We start from the raw sequence: 20,038 nt of genomic DNA, 5'->3' as shown, positions 1-20,038 counted from the left end.
GTTGCACCACAGACTGTCCAGGAGTTGGCGGATGCTTTAGTCCAGGTCTGGGAGGAGATCCCTCAGGAGACCATCCGCCACCTCATCAGGAGCATGCCCAGGCGTTGTAGGGAGGTCATACAGGCACGTGGAGGCCACACACACTACTGAGCCTCATTTTGACTTGTTTTAAGGACATTACATCAAAGTTGGATCAGCCTGTAGTGTGGTTTTCCACTTTAATTTTGAGGGTGACTCCAAATCCAGACCTCCATGGGTTGATAAATTTGATTTCCATTGATAATTTTTGTGTGATTTTGTTGTCAGCACATTCAACTATGTAAAGAAAAAAGTATTTAATAAGATTATTTCATTCATTCAGATCTAGGATGTGTTGTTTAAGTGTTCCCTTTATTTTTTTGAGCAGTGTATGTTGAGATCATGTGACACTTTGATTATTTGTTTTTGTATTTATTACAGATCCCCATTAGCGGCTGCCAAGGCAGCAGCTACTCTTCCTGGTGTCCAACCACAATTTGCATATAATAAAACAATACATAACACAATACCTTATTACACACTACTCTACCATAACATATTTACAATACAAATTCAATAACACAGCAAAATAACAATATTAAAATGTGGTGTGTAGAGTGCATGTGTTAGCATGTGTTTGCGAATGCTGTGTGTGTGCCTGTGTGTGTATGTGTGTATGTGTCTCTTCACAGTCCGCGCTGTTCCATAAAGTGTAGTTTTATCTGTTTTTTAAATCTGATTTTACTGCTTGACAGAGTTACATGATGTGTAATAGAGTTTCATGTAGTCATGGCTCTATGTAGTACTGTGCGTTTCCCGTAGTCTGTTCTGGACTTGGGGACTCTGAAGAGACCTCTGGTGGCATGTCTCGTGGGGTATGCATGGGTGTCCGAGCTGTGTGCCAGCATTCCAAACAGACAGCTCGGTACATTCAGCTTGTCTACACCTCTTAAAAAAACAAGCAGTGATGAAGTCAATCTCTCTTCCACTCTAAGCCAGGAGAGACTAACATGCATGTAATTAATGTTAGCTCTCCGTGTACTTTTATGGGCCAGCCGTGCTGTCCTGTTCTGAGCCAACTGCAATTTTCCCAAGTCCCTCCTTGTGGCACCTGACCACAATACTGAACATTAGTCAAGGTGCAACAAAACTAGGGCCTGTAGGACCTGCCTTGTTGATAGTGTTGTTAAGAAGGCAGAGCAGCGCTTAATTATGGACATACTTCTACCCATCTTAGCTATTGTTGTATCAATATGCTTTGACCATGACAGTTTACAATCCAGGGTTACTCCAAGCAGTTTAGTCACCTCAACTTGCTCAATTTCCACATTATTCATTACAAGATGTAGTAGAGGTTTAGGGTTTAGTGAATGATTTGACCCAAATACAATGCTTTTTATTTTGGAAATATTTAGGACTAACTTATTCCTTGCCACCCATTCCGAAACTAACAGCAACTCTTTATTAAGTGTTGCAGTTATTTCAGTTGCTGTAGCAGCTGACGTGTATAGTGTTGAGTCATCCGCATACGTAGACACACTTGCTTTACTCAAAGCCAGTGGCATGTCGTTAGTAAAGATGGAAAAAAGTAAGGGGCCTAGACAGCTGCCCTGGGGAATTCCTGATTCTACCTGGATTAAGTTTGAGAGGCTTCCATTAAAGAACACCCTCTATGTTCTGTTAGACAAGTAACTATGTATCCACATTATAGCAGGGTGTGTAAAGCCATAACACATACGTTTTTCCTGCAGCAGACTATGATCAATAATGTCAGAAGCCGCACTGAAGTCTAACAAAACAGCCCCCACAATCTTTTTATCATCAATTTCTCTCAGCCAATCATCAGTCATTTGTGTAAGTGCTGTGCTTGTTGAATGTCCTTCTCTATAAGCATGCTGAAAGTTTGTTGTCAATTTGTTTACTGTAAAATAGCATTGTATCTGGTCAAATCCAATTTTTTCCAATAGTTTACTAAGGGTTGGTAACAGGCTAAATGCACACAGGTGGACTTTATTTAACTAATTATGTGACTTCTGAAGGTAATTGGTTGCACCAGATCTTATTTAGGGGCTTCATAGCAAACGGGGTGAATACATATGCACGCACAACTTTTCCTTTATTAATTTTTTAGAATTTTTTGAAATAAGTAATTTTTTTCATTTCACTTCACCAATTTTGACTATTTTGTGTATGTCCATTACATGAAATCCAAATCCAAATCCATTTAAATTACAGGTTGTAATGCAACAAAATAGGAAAAACGCCAAGGGGGATGAATACTTTTGCAAGGCACTGTATATTGCATGCGACTGTTCTCTCTCTGTCCACCATGGAAAGGTTCCGCAGAGACCCTTATCCTGGAGTTTGACGGAAGATCCGACGTGAAGAACGCGCGCCTCCTGCACAAGTTCCCCACCATGTGCGAAGTGACCGTTTGCACCCGTGTCCGCTTCGATCCGGCCTGCTACGGATTTTCCACTGTCTTCTCTTATTCCATCCAGTCATTCATTAATGAGTTCCAGCTCCGCGCCAGGCTGATCCAGGGCCAGCCCGTCCAGCTGGCTCTGCTGGTGCATGGCATGCACGGGCCCTACCAGGAGGCCTTCCGCCATGACGGCTCCTGGCACTCGCTGTGCGTGAGCTGGTCGTGCCATGGCGGACGCTGGGCCCTGTTTGCCAATGGCCGCCCGGTCAACCGGGGCGACAGCCTTTACAGCGCAGGTGACGTGGGCCCCAATGGCCACTTCATCCTGGGCCAGGAGCAGGACTCGTTCGGGGGCTCGTTCAAGAGCGCAGAGTCCTTCTCGGGTAGTCTCACGCAGCTACACATTTGGGAGCGGGTGTTGAACGACAGCGAAATCCACACCATGGAAAAAGAGTGCTCACCCGCCTCGTCCGGGCTGGCGTTCAAGTGGAGCGCCACAGTCCTGGAAGTGGAGTCCTCCCTGAAGAGACTCTGGGGAGACTCGCCGTGCCAAGGTAAGGAGCGCGTGGGCGGACATGCTTGATTTAAAGCGGACTACCCCTGGAGCTAGGCTGGGCTGTCCCAGCATTCTTTCTCTCTCTCTCTCTGTCTGTCTATCTTTATAGCTCTCTCTCCCTGTATCTCTCTTTATCGATCCCTCTCTCTTTTCTCTCTCTCCTCTCTCTTCCCCTCTCTCTCTCTCTCTCTCTTTCTGCCTTACCCATTATGAGTTCAAGAGCCTGCATTTGGAGGTTCCCTGTCTTTGTCTCTCGGGCAGCTCCCTCTACCTTCATGAATAGGGGAGCAGATTGCCAAGTTGTAATTGGCAAACTCAGCCCAGTAATGGTTGTAAATATTTCATGTGCGTGGTCATTCTGAATCCCACCCTTCAAAACAAACTCTCCTTTCTGACATTGCCGTCCCCCGTGAGTAATGGAGTATCGCTGCCTGGGCTCTTGTTACAGAGAACGTAGGGAACGGGGTCCCAAATAGCACCCTATTCCCTACGTAGTGCACTACTTTTGACCAGAGCTAGTCAAAAGTAGAGCACTATATAGGGAATAGGGTGCCATTTGGCACGCAACCAAGGAGAACACACAGGCAGATGTTCTTTCTCCATATATATCAGACCCAGACAATATAGCCTCCTTCCGTTCCTTATCGGACCATTTAAGAATGTTGACTCATTCTGACATCATGTTAAACCCAGCACATTAGGAGTGCGCTCACTTTCTCTTTCTATCAGCTTTTTGACTTCCTAAAAGCATTGCATTCAGAAGAGGATGGTACCTCCCCTCTGAGCCTGGTTCCTCTCTAGGGGCTCTATTTTAACAAACCTAACGCAATGGCCTTGTGGTTAGTGTCCGCCCTAAATATGGAAGGTTGTGAGTTCGATCCCTGGCCGAGTCATACCAAAGACTGTACAAATGGGACCTGATGCCTCTCTGTTTGGCACTCAGCATTTAGGAGATAGATTGGGGGTAAGGCCCTGCGATAGACTAGTGTCCTGTCCCACGGGGTGTACTTGTACATCAAGCTGCCTCATGCTACAGAAACAGGAGATAGGCTCCGGCCCTATGAGTCGTTTCGGCTCAAACAAGCCAAGGCTCATGCAAAGCTACTTACTTACTAACTCAATGGTAAATCTAAGCGCTGGCGGTAGAGCTATAAGTCCAGAGGTGTGTCAGAAATAAATGTCAAGTGGTCTGAATACTTTCCAAATCCACTGTATGTGTGTATGTTTTAGGATGTGCAGTATATTTTCTATTCAAAGCACTTTGACTAAACACCTTTATGGATATGCTACTTTGCAATGCAAGGATAAAAAAGAAACAACACATTGCTGTTGAATGAACCAGCCTTAGTAACCTAGGCCTAGCGGAGGGCTTGATATGAAACAGAAAACAAGAAATCTGTTTTTTAAAACAACAACCATATTTCTACACAGGATGGGGTCAGAAGCATGATATCATAAATCGCTTCTCTCGTTCCATGGCACTGTGTGCACACGTAGGCCTAAAAACACTCACCTGTGCGATGCTGCTAAACCAGCCTTGATTAAGGGGAGGGTAGGTTATGCTTGGTTTTTAATCAAATTAACAAAATGGGGGGGAACCAATCGCTTTTTATCTTTCTAAATACTAGATTCACCGGCACAAAAGGCACATCTCTCTTCCATGGGCACTGTTTGTCATGGCTGGATAGGCTGCGTTTCCGCTCTCAAAATACATGCCATTATCAGCTGCGTTACCATTAAGACCTTCTTTTTGTGAGTCTTATCTTCCCATTAGCGCTGCATAAAATGGTCACTTTTGCGCTTGTTTTTAAGGACACACCTCAAATATTTCCACCCCTCCCATCTCAACGCAAGCAAGTTGATTTTAGACAGATAAATTGCCGAACCTGGAGTTAGGGCTGGAAAATGGCAGTTTTTACATGACGAAATTGCAAACTGACGTGCGTTTGACACTTGTCTTCCTTCTAGGGAGTTTTTCCTGGACAATGTACTTCTGCTTTTGCTTGCGCTTTTGCGTTTAGGACAGGTTTTAGGGATGTATTCCAGAATTCCCGGTTGGAGGATTTCGTCCTTGGTCAATCCCTCCTGATTCTTGGAATCCTCCAACCTGGATTTCTGGAAAACCTGATAATTATTTAGCTAGTTACTGTAATTTTGCAACCCTCAACAGTTTAATGTAAAGCACTTGTGACATATGCTGATTTGAAAAGGGCTTTAAAAAATGCATTTGATTGATTGATGTACAATGGATATTCCTTATCTTTTTGGTGCCCTGTTTTTTCTGTTATTTCTTTCTTACCAGCAAACAGCAGTGACTTTGCCAACGAGTTCCTGTACTCCCTGTTGGATGCAGATGTGGTGCCATATCACAATTTCTCCTCCGAGGTGGTGGATGCACCTCAGGCTGGGGAGTGTGTCACCTTTGACCCCCTGAGTGGAAGCTGGGGCTTAGACGTTTGTGACAGTCAGAGAGGTGCCGTCTGCCAGTTTGAGAAAGGTGATCACTGAACAGTTAAATGTCATCAAAACATTATCTAATTATTTCTAAGCACACACAAATCATTCAAAGGGGGAGTACATGTTTTTCTTTGGATGAAACAACAACATCCTAGGTAAAATATGATACAACTTTTAAAAAGTGAAGTGCCACCTGTCTCAAATAGACTCTTGTTTTGTTATGGTGCCAATGTAATGAAAAACTCAAGGGCCCTGCTTGGGTACTTTCAAAATGAAACCTGGGATGTGTTCAGAAAGGTGATATGTTTAGAACGTTATATAAATGGGATTAAACGATATCTCTATCTTAAACAAAAGGATTTTGATGGGGATTTTGTTACTATGCTAATTTGATTTCCACTGGGGCGTGGACATCGACTCTAGGGGGTTGTTAATGTTTTATTCAGTATATCCCGAGATATCTCATACTAACATTGTTTAGTACTACCAAACTATCATGGTCCAAACACACCAAGACAGTCGTGAAGAGGGCATGACGAGGCCTATTCCCCCTCAGGAGACTGAAAAGATTTGGCAGGGGTCCTCAGATCCTCAAAAAGGGATACAGCTGCACCATCGAGTGCATCCTGACTGGTTGCATCACTGCCTGTTATGGCAACTGCTCAGCCTCCGACCGCAAGGCACTACAGAGGGTAGTGCGTATGGCCGAGTACATCACTGGGGCCAAGCTTCCTGCCATCCAGGGCCTCTATGTCAGAGGAAGGCCCTAAAAATTGTCAAAGACTCCAGCCACCCTAGTCATGGACTGTTCTCTCTGCTACCGCACGGCAAGCAGTACCGGAGCGCCAAGTCTGGGTCTGTCATGAGCCCTCTCACTCCACCGGGTTACCACCTTAATTTGTTTCCACTATCTTCCACTCTGCTCACCACTCTCTCTCTACTCAGCCTAACTAGCTCCACCTGTCCCTGCTCTGCTCGGCTCTAATTACTCTGCCAGCTGCGCTGCATTACCCACTAACCTCTCCCAGTATTTAAAGTCCTGTCTTTCAGCTCTCCTTTGTCAGATCGTCTGCAAAGCTCACACCCGGAACCTGTTTGCTCGCGCTTCTGGCTCACCCTTGTTTTGTGACCCCGGACCTGCCTGATTCTTGGATACTCTTCTGCCCCAGGAAAACCAGACCTGCTTTCTGCCATTACGACTCCTGACTACTCTTCGACCCCGGTAACTCTGACCAGCCTTCTGCCTTGCTACAACGTATTTGGATTTCCCTTGAACTGTACTTCTGCCTTGTTTCATCCGCCCCGTTGTGTCTGTGTTTCCTCCCCCCCAGGACTTCTGGACCACCAACCACCGGCGTCATCGGACGCATCGCTGCCACTGGGGGGGGGCACAGACCCAGCACATTGGACGGGAACCCCTGGAGCCTTCACTCACTCCCTACTTCCCTTTTCCCTTAAGTTTTAATAAACTTTCTGGTGTGACGCAATTGTGGTCCTCTTGTCGTCTGTCTGAAGCGTGACAGTACGATCTGACCATCATGGACTCAGCGCACACTTCCCCCGACATGGAAACCGAAGAACCTGAGCAACCCACCGCCATGCTACGCCTGGAACACACCGAGAGAGAGCTAGGCCGCATGAGCGGCGACATCACCTCTCTGCTTCAGGTCGGCCACCAACAGCATCAGCAGTTCCAGCAGCACCAGCAGCAGTCCCAGCAGCAGCAACAACAACTCGCCATGATCATCCAACTCCTCACCAACCTTACCCCAGCCAGTCTGCCCACCAGCCCTGCCTCCGAGTTACCTGCCCCGGTCATTGCAGCCGCTGCTCCGGAACCCAAGATTGGAAACCCCGAGCGGTTCAACGGCGATTCTACCCAGGTCCGGCCATTCCTGACTAGCTGCCGACTTCAGTTCTCCTTGCAGCCAAGGACCTTCGCCACGGAGGGGGCTAAGGTCGGGTATGCCATCACTCACCTGACGGGCCGAGCTCGACTCTGGGGAACAGCAGAGTTCGAACGTCAAACCCCCGCATGTGCAACCTTCGACCTGTTTGCTGAGGAGATGCTGAAGGTGTTTGACCTGGATTCACCAACCGCAGAGGCGTCTCGTGAACTGTTCAGTATTCGACAAGGCAGACGTACAGTCGCAGACCATTCCATCGACTTCCGAACCCTGGCAAGACGAAGTTCTTGGAACACACCATCGTTGGTGGACGCGTTCTTCCATAGCTTGGCTGACTATATCAAGGACGAGTTGGTCTCCCATGAACTGCCTTCCACTCTTGATGAAGCCATCGCACTGACTGTCCGGATCGACAGAAGGATACAGACCCGTCGTCGTGAGAGGGGGCGCCAAGGTCCACCAACTACCGGCATTCGGAGAGGTCCGACTGGGCTCCTGTCATCTACTGCCACTCACCCAAGTCAGCTTGATCAGTCTGAGCCTATGGAGATTGGGCGAGCCTCTCTCACTCCTGCAGAGCGCCAGCGCCGCTTCACCTCAAACCTCTGCCTCTATTGTGGAGGTGATGGACATCGTGTGGTAACCTGCCCTTTAAAAGCCGAAGCTCACCGGGCATAGGGGGAGTCCGGTTGAGCTCAATGACCATCCAGTCCTCCGACCGCAAACCCCTGCTGCAAGTTCACCTCCGCCTCTCTGACTCAACTCACACCCTGGCTGCTCTGGTGGATTCTGGCGCCGAAGCCAACATAATGGACATCAAGCTGGCACGCCAACTGGGACTGGAGAACCTCCGTTTGACACCTCCTATTCCTGCCCGGGCACTGGACGGACACTTACTCGGATCGGTCACTCATGTCACGGCCCCGGTCTTGATGGGTCTGTCCGGGAACCATCAAGAAACTATCCAGTTTCACCTGCTCCCCTCTCCAGGCCAACCCCTCATCCTGGGTTACCCATGGCTCCGCCGGCACAACCCTCAGCTCGACTGGGTGACCGGGGTGATCAGGGAGTGGGGGGAGGACTGCCACCGAACCTGCCTGCTTGCTGCCGCACTACCCCCTCGGCCAGTATCTACTAACTCCGCTCCTGACCTCTCCCATGTCCCAGAATGCTACCATGGTCTCAGAGAAGTGTTTAACAAAGCAAGAGCCACATCTCTGCCCCCTCACCGACCGTACGACTGTGCCATCGACCTCCTCCCTGGAACAGCCCCTCCAAGGGGCCGTCTTTATTCGTTGTCTGCTCCTGAAAGAAAGTCCATGGAGGACTACATCAATGATTCTCTGTCCACAGGATTGATCCGTTCATCTTCATCTCCGGCTGGTGCTGGCTTCTTCTTTGTGGGGAAGAGGGACGGATCTCTTCGCCCCTGCATCGACTACAGGGGACTCAACGACATCACAGTGAAAAACCGTTACCCTCTCCCTCTGCTCACCTCTGCTTTTGAGTTGCTCCAGGGAGCCACTGTTTTTACCAAGTTGGATCTCAGAAACGCTTACCACCTAGTGCGGATCCGGGAGGGAGATGAATGGAAGACCGCATTCAATACACCAACAGGCCACTACGAGTATCTGGTTATGCCTTTTGGCCTCACCAATGCTCCTGCTGTGTTCCAGGCTCTAGTGAATGATGTACTGCGGGACATGTTAAACAAGTTTGTCTTCGTTTACCTGGATGACATCTTAATCTACTCCAGAAACCTGTCTGAACACACCCGCCATGTCCAGCAAGTCCTTCATCGTCTTCTGGAGAATTCCCTCTACGCCAAGGCAGAGAAATGTGAGTTTCACGTCAAGACAGTGGCCTTCCTGGGGTACATAGTGGCAGAGGGAAGTATCCAAATGGATCCTGCCAAAGTATCAGCAGTCACTTCATGGCCAGTTCCGGAGAACAGAAAGAAGCTGCAACAGTTTCTGGGGTTTGCTAACTTCTATAGAAAGTTTATCCGGAACTACAGTACCGTTGCTGCCCCTCTCACTGCTCTAACCAGCACCAAGCAACCCTTCACCTGGACCCCAGCAGCCGACAAGGCCTTCAGTACCCTCAAGGTAAGGTTCACCTCCGCTCCCATCCTCCAGATGCCTGATGTGGACCGGCAATTCATTGTGGAGGTGGACGCCTCGGATGTGGGAGTTGGTGCTGTGATTTCTCAGTGGGCTGCGGAGGATAGGAAGCTCCATCCCTGTGCCTTTTTCTCACGTCGGTTGTCCCCCTCTGAGTGCAATTACGACATAGGGAACCGAGAGCTGCTGGCTGTGAAGCTTGCCTTGGAGGAGTGGCGTCACTGGCTGGAGGGGTCCACCATTCCATTTCTCGTTTGGACCGATCATAAGAACTTGGAGTACATCCGCACGGCCAAACGGTTGAACTCCAGGCAGTCCCGCTGGGCCCTGTTCTTCACCAGGTTTAATTTCACTCTGTCATACCGGCCTGGATCACGCAACACCAAGCCAGACGCCCTCTCCCGTCAATTCCAGAAGGATGACAACCCCTCCAAGGATCCTGTGTCGATTCTGCCAAGTCCCTGCATCGTAGCAGCTCTGACCTGGGCTGTTGAGGAACAGGTGCTGGAAGCTCTCCGTAACCAGCCCGGTCCCAGCACTTGCCCAGCTGACCGCCTTTTTGTCCCCGAAAACCTGAGGTCCCAGGTCGTTCAGTGGGGACATGACTCCCGCCTAGCTTGTCACCCTGGCTCCACCCGCACTTACAACCTGCTCGCCCAGAGGTTCTGGTGGCCCTCTCTGAGAAAGGATGTACGGGAATTCGTCCAAGCCTGCCCCATCTGCAACCAACACAAGTCGTCCTGCCAGCCCCCAGCCGGATTGCTGCAGCCCCTGCCTGTGCCCAGACGTCCCTGGTCTCACATCGCCCTTGACTTTGTCACGGGGCTGCCCCCTTCAAGTGGCATGACCGTCATTCTCACCATAGTTGACCGATTCAGCAAGATGGCACACTTCATTCCCCTCCCCAAGCTCCCAACCGCCAAGGAGACCGCCCAGGTGGTCCTGGAACACGTCTTCCGGATCCACGGACTGCCAAAGGATGTAGTTTCTGACCGTGGTCCACAATTCGCCTCCGCTTTTTGGAAGGAGTTCTGTCACCTGCTGGGAGCCACAGTCAGTCTGACTTCCGGATTCCATCCCCAATCCAATGGGCAGTCAGAGCGGGCAAATCAGGAGCTCGAGAAGGCACTGCGATGCATGACTTCACGCAACCCCCACTCCTGGTCGCAGCAATTGACATGGGTGGAGTACGCACACAATTCTCTGACCTGCTCTGCCATCGGTATGTCCCCTTTCCAATGTGTTTATGGATACCAGCCTCCTCTATTTGCCAGCCAGGAAGGGGAGGTTACTTGCCCATCTGCACTTGCTTTTGCCCGTCGATGTCGCCGCACCTGGTCACAAGCCCGAGCCACACTCCTCAGATCCGTTGCCAGCTACACTACCGGGGCCAACCGTCGGAGAATCCCTGCTCCCACCTACCATGTTGGTCAAAGGGTGTGGTTGTCGTCAAGGAACCTGCCACTCAGGGTGGAGTCGCAAAAGCTGGCACCTCGGTTCATTGGCCCATTCCCTATCATAAGAGTGATTAGCCCAACTGCTGTCCGGCTCCAACTGCCTAATTCCATGAGGGTGCACCCCACTTTCCATGTGTCTAAGATTAAGCCCATTCATGAGAGTCCGCTGGTCCCTGCTGCGCCTTGTCCTCCTCCTCCACAGCTCGTCGATGGTGGTCTGGTTTACACCGTCCGCCGCCTGCTTCGGTCCAGACGGAGGGGTAGGGGTCTCCAGTACCTCATTGACTGGGAGGGCTATGGACCTGAGGAAAGGACCTGGGTGCCAGCTAGTCGGATTGTGGATAGGACTCTCATCACCGCCTTCCACCAACGGCATCCTGATCAACCTGCAATCCGTAGGGGCCGCCCCAGAGGGATCCCTAACCGTCCTGCCCGCTCGGCTTCCTGTCCTGTGCCTGATCCTGTCTCGGGACCTGTCCCATCTCCCGACCACGGCCCTCCGGCTTCCTCCGAGGATGAGGACGTTCGCTCGGACCGTTCGGAGGAGTTCTAGCCCTCCTCCGGCTCCCCTCCTCCCGCCCGGCGTGGTGTTGCTCTTGGGACTTCTGGGGCCGTCCCTTGGGGGGGGGGTTCTGTCATGAGCCCTCTCACTCCACCGGGTTACCACCTTAATTTGTTTCCACTATCTTCCACTCTGCTCACCACTCTCTCTCTACTCAGCCTAACTAGCTCCACCTGTCCCTGCTCTGCTCGGCTCTAATTACTCTGCCAGCTGCGCTGCATTACCCACTAACCTCTCCCAGTATTTAAAGTCCTGTCTTTCAGCTCTCCTTTGTCAGATCGTCTGCAAAGCTCACACCCGGAACCTGTTTGCTCGCGCTTCTGGCTCACCCTTGTTTTGTGACCCCGGACCTGCCTGATTCTTGGATACTCTTCTGCCCCAGGAAAACCAGACCTGCTTTCTGCCATTACGACTCCTGACTACTCTTCGACCCCGGTAACTCTGACCAGCCTTCTGCCTTGCTACAACGTATTTGGATTTCCCTTGAACTGTACTTCTGCCTTGTTTCATCCGCCCCGTTGTGTCTGTGTTTCCTCCCCCCCAGGACTTCTGGACCACCAACCACCGGCGTCATCGGACGCATCGCTGCCACTGGGGGGGGGCACAGACCCAGCACATTGGACGGGAACCCCTGGAGCCTTCACTCACTCCCTACTTCCCTTTTCCCTTAAGTTTTAATAAACTTTCTGGTGTGACGCAATTGTGGTCCTCTTGTCGTCTGTCTGAAGCGTGACAGGGTCCAAAAGGCTTCTTAACAGCTTATACCCCCAAGCCATAAGACTCCTGAAAAGCTAATGAAATGGCTACCCAGACTATTTGCATTGCCCCCCCCCCCCCCACACACCTCTTTTATGCTGCTGCTACTCTCTGTTTATTATCTATGCATAGTCACTTTAACTATACCTACATGTACATACAGTGCCTTGCAAAAGTATTCATCCCCCTTGGCGTTTTTCCTATTTTGTTGCATTACAACCTGTAATTTAAATAGATTTTTATTTGGATTTCATGTAATGGACATACACAAAATAGTCCAAATTGGTGAAATGAAAAAAATTACTTGTTTCAAAAAAAAGAAATTGAACAGTGAGAGACCAGAAAAACGCATGTCAAAAATGTTATCAATTGATTTGCATTTTAATGAGGGAAATAAGTATTTGACCCCCTCTCAATCAGAAAGATTTCTGGCTCCCAGGTGTCTTTTATACAGGTAACAAGCTGAGATTAGGAGCACACTCTTAAAGGGAGTGCTCCTAATCTCAGCTTGTTACCTGTATAAAAGACACCTGTCCACAGAAGCAATCAATCAATCAGATTCCAAACTCCACCATGGCCAAGACCAAAGAGCTCTCCAAGGATGTCAGGGACAAGATTGTAGACCTACACAAGGCTGGAATGGGCTACAAGACCATCGCCAAGCAGCTTGGTGAGAAGGTGACAACAGTTGGTGTGATTATTTGCAAATGGAAGAAACACAAAATAACTGTCAATATCCCTCGGCCTGGAGCTCCATGCAAGATCTCACCTCCTGGAGTTGCAATGATCATGAGAACGGTGAGGAATCAGCCCAGAACTACACGGGAGGATCTTGTCAATGATCTCAAGGCAGCTGGGACCATAGTCAACAAGAAAACAATTGGTAACACACTACGCCGTGAAGGACTGAAATCCTGCAGCGCCCGCAAGGTCCCCCTGCTCAAGAAAGCACATATACAGGCCCATCTGAAGTTTGCCAATTAACATCTGAATGATTCAGAGGAGAACTGGGTGAAAGTGGTGGTCAGATGAGACCAAAATCGAGCTCTTTGGCATCAACTCAACTCGCCGTGTTTGGAGGAGGAGGAAGGCTGCCTATGACCCCAAGAACACCATCCACACCGTCAAACATGGAGGTGGAAACATTATGCTTTGGGGGTGTTTTTCTGCTAAGGGGACAGGACAACTTCACCGCATCAAAGGGACGATGGACGGGGCCATGTACCGTCAAATCTTGGGTGAGAACCTCCTTCCCTCAGCCAGGGCATTGAAAATGGGTCGTGGATGGGTATTCCAGCATGACAATGACCCAAAACACACGGCCAAGGCAACAAAGGAGTGGCTCAAGAAGAAGCACATTAAGGTCCTGGAGTGGCTTAGCCAGTCTCCAGACCTTAATCCCATAGAAAATCTGTGGAGGGAGCTGAAGGTTCGAGTTGCCAAACATCAACCTCGAAACCTTAATGACTTGGAGAAGATCTGCAAAGAGGAGTGGAACAAAATCCCTCCTGAGATGTCTGCAAACCTGGTGGCCAACTACAAGAAACGTCTGACCTCTGTGATTGCCAACAAGGGTTTTGCCACCAAGTACTAAGACATGTTTTGCAGAGGGGTCAAATACTTATTTCCCTCATTAAAATGCAAATCAATTGATAACATTTTTGACATGTGTTTTTCTGGATTTTTTTGTTGTTATTCTGTCTCTCACTGTTCAAATAAACCTACCATTAAAATTATAGACTGATCATGTCGTTGTCAGTGGGCAAACGTACAAAATCAGCAGGGGATCAAATACTTTTTTCCCTCACTGTATACACCTGTTCTGAAAGGCCCCAGAGTCTGCAACACCACTAAGCAAGGGGCACCCCCAAGCAAGCGGTACCATGAAGACCAAGGAGCTCTCCAAACAGGTCAGGGACAAAGTTGTGGAGAAGTACAGATCAGGGTTGGGTTATAAAAAAATATCAGAAACTTTGAAAATCCCACTGAGCACCATTTAAATCCATTATAAAAATATGGAAATAATATGGCACCTCAACAAACCTGCCAAGAGAGGCAACAAAGAGACCAAAGATAACCCTGAAGGAGCTGCAAAGCTCCACAACTGAGATTTTTGTATCTGTCCATAGGACCACTTTAAGCCGTACACTCCACAGAACTGGGCTTTACGGAAGAATGGCCAGAAAAAAGCCATTGCTTAAAGAAAAAAATAAGCAAACACGTTTTGTGTTCGCCAAAAGGCATGTGGGAGACTCCCCAAACATATGGAAGAAGGTACTCTGGTCAGATGAGACTAACATTGAGCTTTTTGGCCATCAAGGAAAACGCTATGTCTGGCTGAAACCCAACATCTCTCATCACCCCGAGAACACCATCCCCACAGTGAAGCATGGTGGTGGTAGCATCATGCTGTGGGGATGTTTTTCATCGGCAGGGACTGGGAAACTGGTCAGAATTGAAGGAATGATGGATGGCGCTAAATACAGGGAAATTCTTGAGGGAAACCTGTTTCAGTCTTCCAGAGATTTGAGACTGGGACGGAGGTTCACCTTCCAGCAGGACAATGACCCTAAGCATACTGCTAAAGGAGCACTTGAGTGGTTTAAGGGGAAACATTTAAATGTCTTGGAATAGCCTAGTCAAAGCCCAGACCTCAATCCAATTGAGAATCTGTTGTATGACTTAAAGATTGCTGTACACCAGCGGAACCCATCCAACTTGAAGGAGCTGGAGCAGTTTTGCCTTGAAGAATGGGCAAAAATCCCAGTGGCTAGATGTGCTAAGCTTATAGAGACATATCCCAAGAGACTTGCAGCTGTAATTGCTGCAAAAGGTGGCTATATTTTGCATCTTCAAAGTGGTAGGCATGTTGTGTAAATCAAATGATACAAACCCCCCAAAAATCAATTTTAATTCCAGGTTGTAAGGCAACAAAATATGATAAATGCCAAGGGGGGTGAATACTTTCGCAAGCCACTGTATTACCTCAATTACCTCGACTAAAGGGTGCCCCTGCACATTGACTCTGTACCGGTACCCCCTGTATAAAGCCTTGCTACTGTTATTTTTACTGTTATTTTACTGCTTTTATTTTTTACTTATCTGTTGTTTACTTAACACCTATTTTTCTTAAAACCAAATTTTTGGTTAAGGGCTTGTAAGTAAGCATTTCACTGTAAGGTCTACACATGTTGTATTTGGCGCATGTGACAAATAAAATTTGATTTGATTGTTTTATCCTCTCTTTTTTCATTCCAGAGGGGTTGGACATCTTTGGCTTTCCCAAGACAGCGTTTTTCAGTAAGGTGAGCAAGGATCCTCTCGCCAAGCCTGTAAGTTGGAAGGTTCACCCAGCTGTAGCCTATTAGTTTCACGCCATCACCACCATTCAAATGCAGCTTCATCGGTCCTGATTCTGCCTCCAACCACCGCAAGCCAATGACAGAAGTAATATCCATCTCCTCTGGGCCATTTAGCCTGCGTCCCAAATGGCACGCAGGCTAAATGTAGTGCACTACTTTTGACCAGGGCCCAAGGAGGCGAGATCAGGTGTGTGACCATTCTTGCTAATGAGAGGGCAGATACGCGTGTGAACAACAGGCACAACTCCGATATAGTTGTTTTTTTCAAAGCTGCCGAAATGTAATGTGCATCCACTAATATCAGTGCATTCATAATCCAACCATTCCGAAACTTATATTCGATCAAATAGGCCTCACGTACCAAATTAGCAATAAAAAATGGTTGTTGAACAAATTCGACACCCATTGACCTCCATTTTAACGTAGACAGATTTTGGACGGAGTTATCCCTCTTGCTTCGCCGCTTCCTCTCTGGTCACATTAAGCTATTTGGATACAATTTCTGTTTCAGCTGCAAGTGACATCTTCTCTAGCAACTTTGCTGATACATGAAGCAATTCAAATGCAATTGCATGCAATATCCAATCCTGTCATACATCACGGTCTTATATAAATGATTTGTTTATCCAAATGCTTGGTAATTGTAACATCATCGATATAGACAAAATACCGGCTGCACAATTTAGCCAGCTAACCAAAATGTTGCCTATTTGCCAACTATGTTTTACCAAGCTAGCTAGCTAGCTAAACAAGCAGTTCATGTTGGACAATTTCAGTTGAAACTGGAGAGAGAAAGGTCTGGGTTCACCAGACCATGTACATAAATCATGACAAGCCATGGTGTCTAGAATTGTTTATACATTTCCTATTTGGCATGTCTCTTTTGTTGTAGTTTGCAGCAGCACTGACAGCTGTGTTGACATGACAACTGGGTCAGAGTTCCGAACAGAACAATATGACGAGTCATGTAAACCATTTTCTGCTCACTGGTTGGACATTGCATACAGTCAATTGCAATGCAACTAGACATAGATGACGCTAAAAATCTTTACGTAGTTGGAGCACTCTACATAATGTTGTCGTCCTGAAGTCTGCAACCGGTGTGCTCACATTAGATGAGTTTGCTGACATTGTGACCTGTCTAGACCCCTCCCTGTCCTGCGATTTTCAGGACAGGTACTATTTTAGCCGTCTTATGCCACGATTTTGCTGTCCCAGACAAAATTTCCACATCGTGGGCAAATTCTAATTGCAAGTCGCATCGTAGCACCCCCATCACTTCACCAGACATTTTCTGTCATGTCAGAAAAATAACCAGGACCTAAGATGCATATTGGGAGAGTGAAAGATGCATAGTCGCATGTCATTCACCCCCTTTCATTATGCGACCTACGACGTCTTGTCGGAGCATATGACATTAGGATTTACCTGCGATCCCAGAAATTTGTCGTGGATCTCAAATCATGGCAAAATCGCAGTTTAAAATCTTGTAATGAATTATACATTACACAATGGTGACACACTGAGCAACCCAGATCCAACTTTGTTGGAAGCAACAAACAGTGCCTTCAGAAAGTATTCATACCCCTTGACTTATTCCACATTTTTTTGTGTTACAGCCTGAATTCAAAATTGATTAAATATTTTAAAAAAAGTGTCATAGATCTGCACACAATATCCCATAATGACAAAGTGAAAACATGTTTTGAGAAATGTTTGCGAATTTATTGAAAATGAAGTACAGAAATATCTATTTTACATACAGTACCAGTCAAAAGTTTGGACACTTCTACATTGTAGAATAATAGTGAAGACATCAAAACTATGAAATAACACATATTGAATCATGTAGTAACCATAAAAGTGTTAAACAAATCTAAATATATTTTATATTTGAGATTCTTCAAAGTAGCCACCCTTTGCCTTGATGACAGCTTTGCACACTCTTGGCATTCTCTCAACCAGCTTCATGAGGTAGTCACCTGGAATGCATTTCAATTAACAGGTGTGCCTTGTTAATTTGTGGAATTGATTTCCTTCTTAATGCGCTTGAGCCAATCAGTTGTGTTGTGACAAGGTAGGGTTGGTATACAGAAGATAGCCCTATTTGGTAAAAGACCAAGTCCATATTATGGCAAGAACAGCTCAAACAAGCAAAGAGAAACAACAGTCCATCGTTACTTTAAGACATGAAGGCCAGTCAAGCGATATGATGAAACTGGCTCTCATGAGGACCGCCACAGGAAAGGAAGACCCAGAGTTACCTCTGCTGCAGAGGATAAGTTCATTAGAGAGTTACCAGCCTCAGAAATTGCAGCCCAAATAAATGCTTCACAGAGTTCAAGTAACAGACACATCTCAACATCAACTGTTCAGAGGAGACTGCGTGAATCAGGCCTTCATGGTCGAATTGCTGCAAAGAAACCACTACTAAAGGACACCAATAAGAAGAAGCGACTTGCTTGGGCCAAGAAAAACGAGCAATGGACATTAGACCGGTGGAAATCTGTCCTTTGGTCTGATGAGTCCAACTTTGAGATTTATGGTTCCAACCGCCGTGTCTTTGTGAGACGCATAGTAGGTGAACGGATGATCTCCGCATGTGTGGTTCCCACCGTGAAGCATGGAGGAGGAGGTGTGATGGTGTGGGGGTGCTTTGCTGGTGACACTGTCTGTGATTTATTTAGAATTCAAGGCACACTTGACCAGCATGGCTACCTGTGAGAGTGTGATTTGAAGGAGTCAGGCGCAGAAGGGTAAATCACAGAATACAGAGTTTATTCCGTAGTACACAGTTACGCTGGATAGCGTCAACAGTCCAGTGCGCAAAACAGGCGCACTGGAACAAATACAGGAAAACAGGGAAAATATACCCCAGCAATACAAAGTACAGGTAGCTCCATCGAGCTACACTCATCTCACATGAAACAATCACCCACAAGGGCAAGGGGGCAGAGGGAACACTTATACGTGTATCAATGAGGGGAATATGAACCAGGTGTGTGTAATTGACAAGACAAATGGAATGATGAGATATGGAGCGGCAGTGGCTAGAAGGCCGGTGACGACGAACGCCGAAGCCTTCCCGAACAAGGAGGGGAGGCAGCTTCGGAGGAAGTCGTGACACTACCACAGCATTCTGCAGTGATACGCCATCCCATCTGGTTTGTGCTTAGTGGGACTATCATATGTTTTTCAACAGGACAATGACCCAAAACACACCTCCAGGCTGTGTAAGGGCTATTTGACCAAGAAGGAGAGTGATGGAGTGCGCATCAGATATCCTGGCCTCTACAATCACCCGACCTCAACCCAATTGAGATGGTTTGGGATGAGTTGGACCGCAGAGTGAAGGAAAAGCAGCCAACAAGTGCTCAGCATATGTGGGAACTCCTTCAAGACTGTTGGAAAAACATTCCAGGTGAAGCTGGTTGAGAGAATGCCAAGAGTGTGCAAAGCTGTCATCAAGGCAAAGGGTGGCTACTTTGAAGAATCTAAAATCTAAAATATATTTTGATTTGTTTAACACTTTTTTGGTTACTACATGATTCCATATGTGTTATTTCATAGTTTTGCTGTCTTCACTATTATTCTACAATGTAGAAAATAGTACAAATAAAGAAAAACCCTTGAATGAGTAGGTGTGTCCAAACTTCTAACTGGTACTGTAAGTATTCACACCACTGAGTCAATACTTTGTAGAAGCACCTTTGGCGACGATTACAGCTTTGAGTCGTCTTGGGTGTGTCTGTATCAGCTTTGCACACCTGGATTTGGGGATTTTCTCCCATTCTTCCTTGCAGATTTTCTCAAGCTCCGTTAACCCATTACAGTGTAATCCCTGTCTAAGACGGGGAGGGTTCTACTAAGCTATATGGAATTGTTTTAAGAAGGTCATACCAAGGATCATTTTGCTATTTGATTTTGAATTTTATGACCCCTTGAAGAATCAAAAAATATATAAACAAATTATTTGATGAAAATGTTTATTTGGCGTTCCTGCTATTAGCCCATACAAACGCATTGAATAGCAAATTCACTACATGGAACAACAGATAGTCCCCCCCAAAAAAACAAAAGGAAGTTTGTTCTGAAGTGTCTGTCCTATATCTGAGAGATATAAGAAAGATCAGGAAACGTTTGTTATTATTATTATTTGTTTTATTTATTTTTATGTGTGTTTAACCCCTTATTTTTTTAACTAAACAGTCTCCATATATACTTCCATACATTTTTTCAATTGGTCCCGGGGGACCTTTAGACAAGTCTTGTGAAGCCTGTGGGCATCCTATAGCAAAACAACTGACATGTACGTGCTTGTGAGAGTATCACCTTTCCACAGATGGGTCATATTAGTGTAGCCCAAACTGTTGGAACGCTACAGACAGAAGTTGGCAGATTGTCTGTACCGACTT

The 20,038-nt window shown here is 47.1% G+C and overlaps 1 protein-coding gene across 1 annotated transcript in view; it reads left to right on the top strand.

Annotated features, from left to right (window-relative positions):
• Positions 1-20,038, top strand: part of LOC311131316 (adhesion G protein-coupled receptor D2) — a gene marked incomplete at its 5' end in the record, with an annotated part of 177,426 nt that overhangs the window by 12,527 nt on the left and 144,861 nt on the right. The window contains 3 exons of the mRNA XM_084164219.1: positions 2,356-2,997; positions 5,302-5,496; positions 15,520-15,566. Coding sequence (XP_084020345.1) covers positions 2,356-2,997; positions 5,302-5,496; positions 15,520-15,566 — 884 coding nt within the window. The remainder of the gene's footprint in view (positions 1-2,355; positions 2,998-5,301; positions 5,497-15,519; positions 15,567-20,038) is intronic.

Source organism: Coregonus lavaretus, assembly GCF_964263955.1.
Source record: "Coregonus lavaretus genome assembly, chromosome: 6".
In the NCBI taxonomy this organism is placed as follows: Eukaryota; Metazoa; Chordata; class Actinopteri; order Salmoniformes; family Salmonidae; genus Coregonus; species Coregonus lavaretus.
The sequence above is the reverse complement of the archived record's forward strand: the minus strand, read 5'-3'. Positions and strand labels throughout refer to the sequence as shown.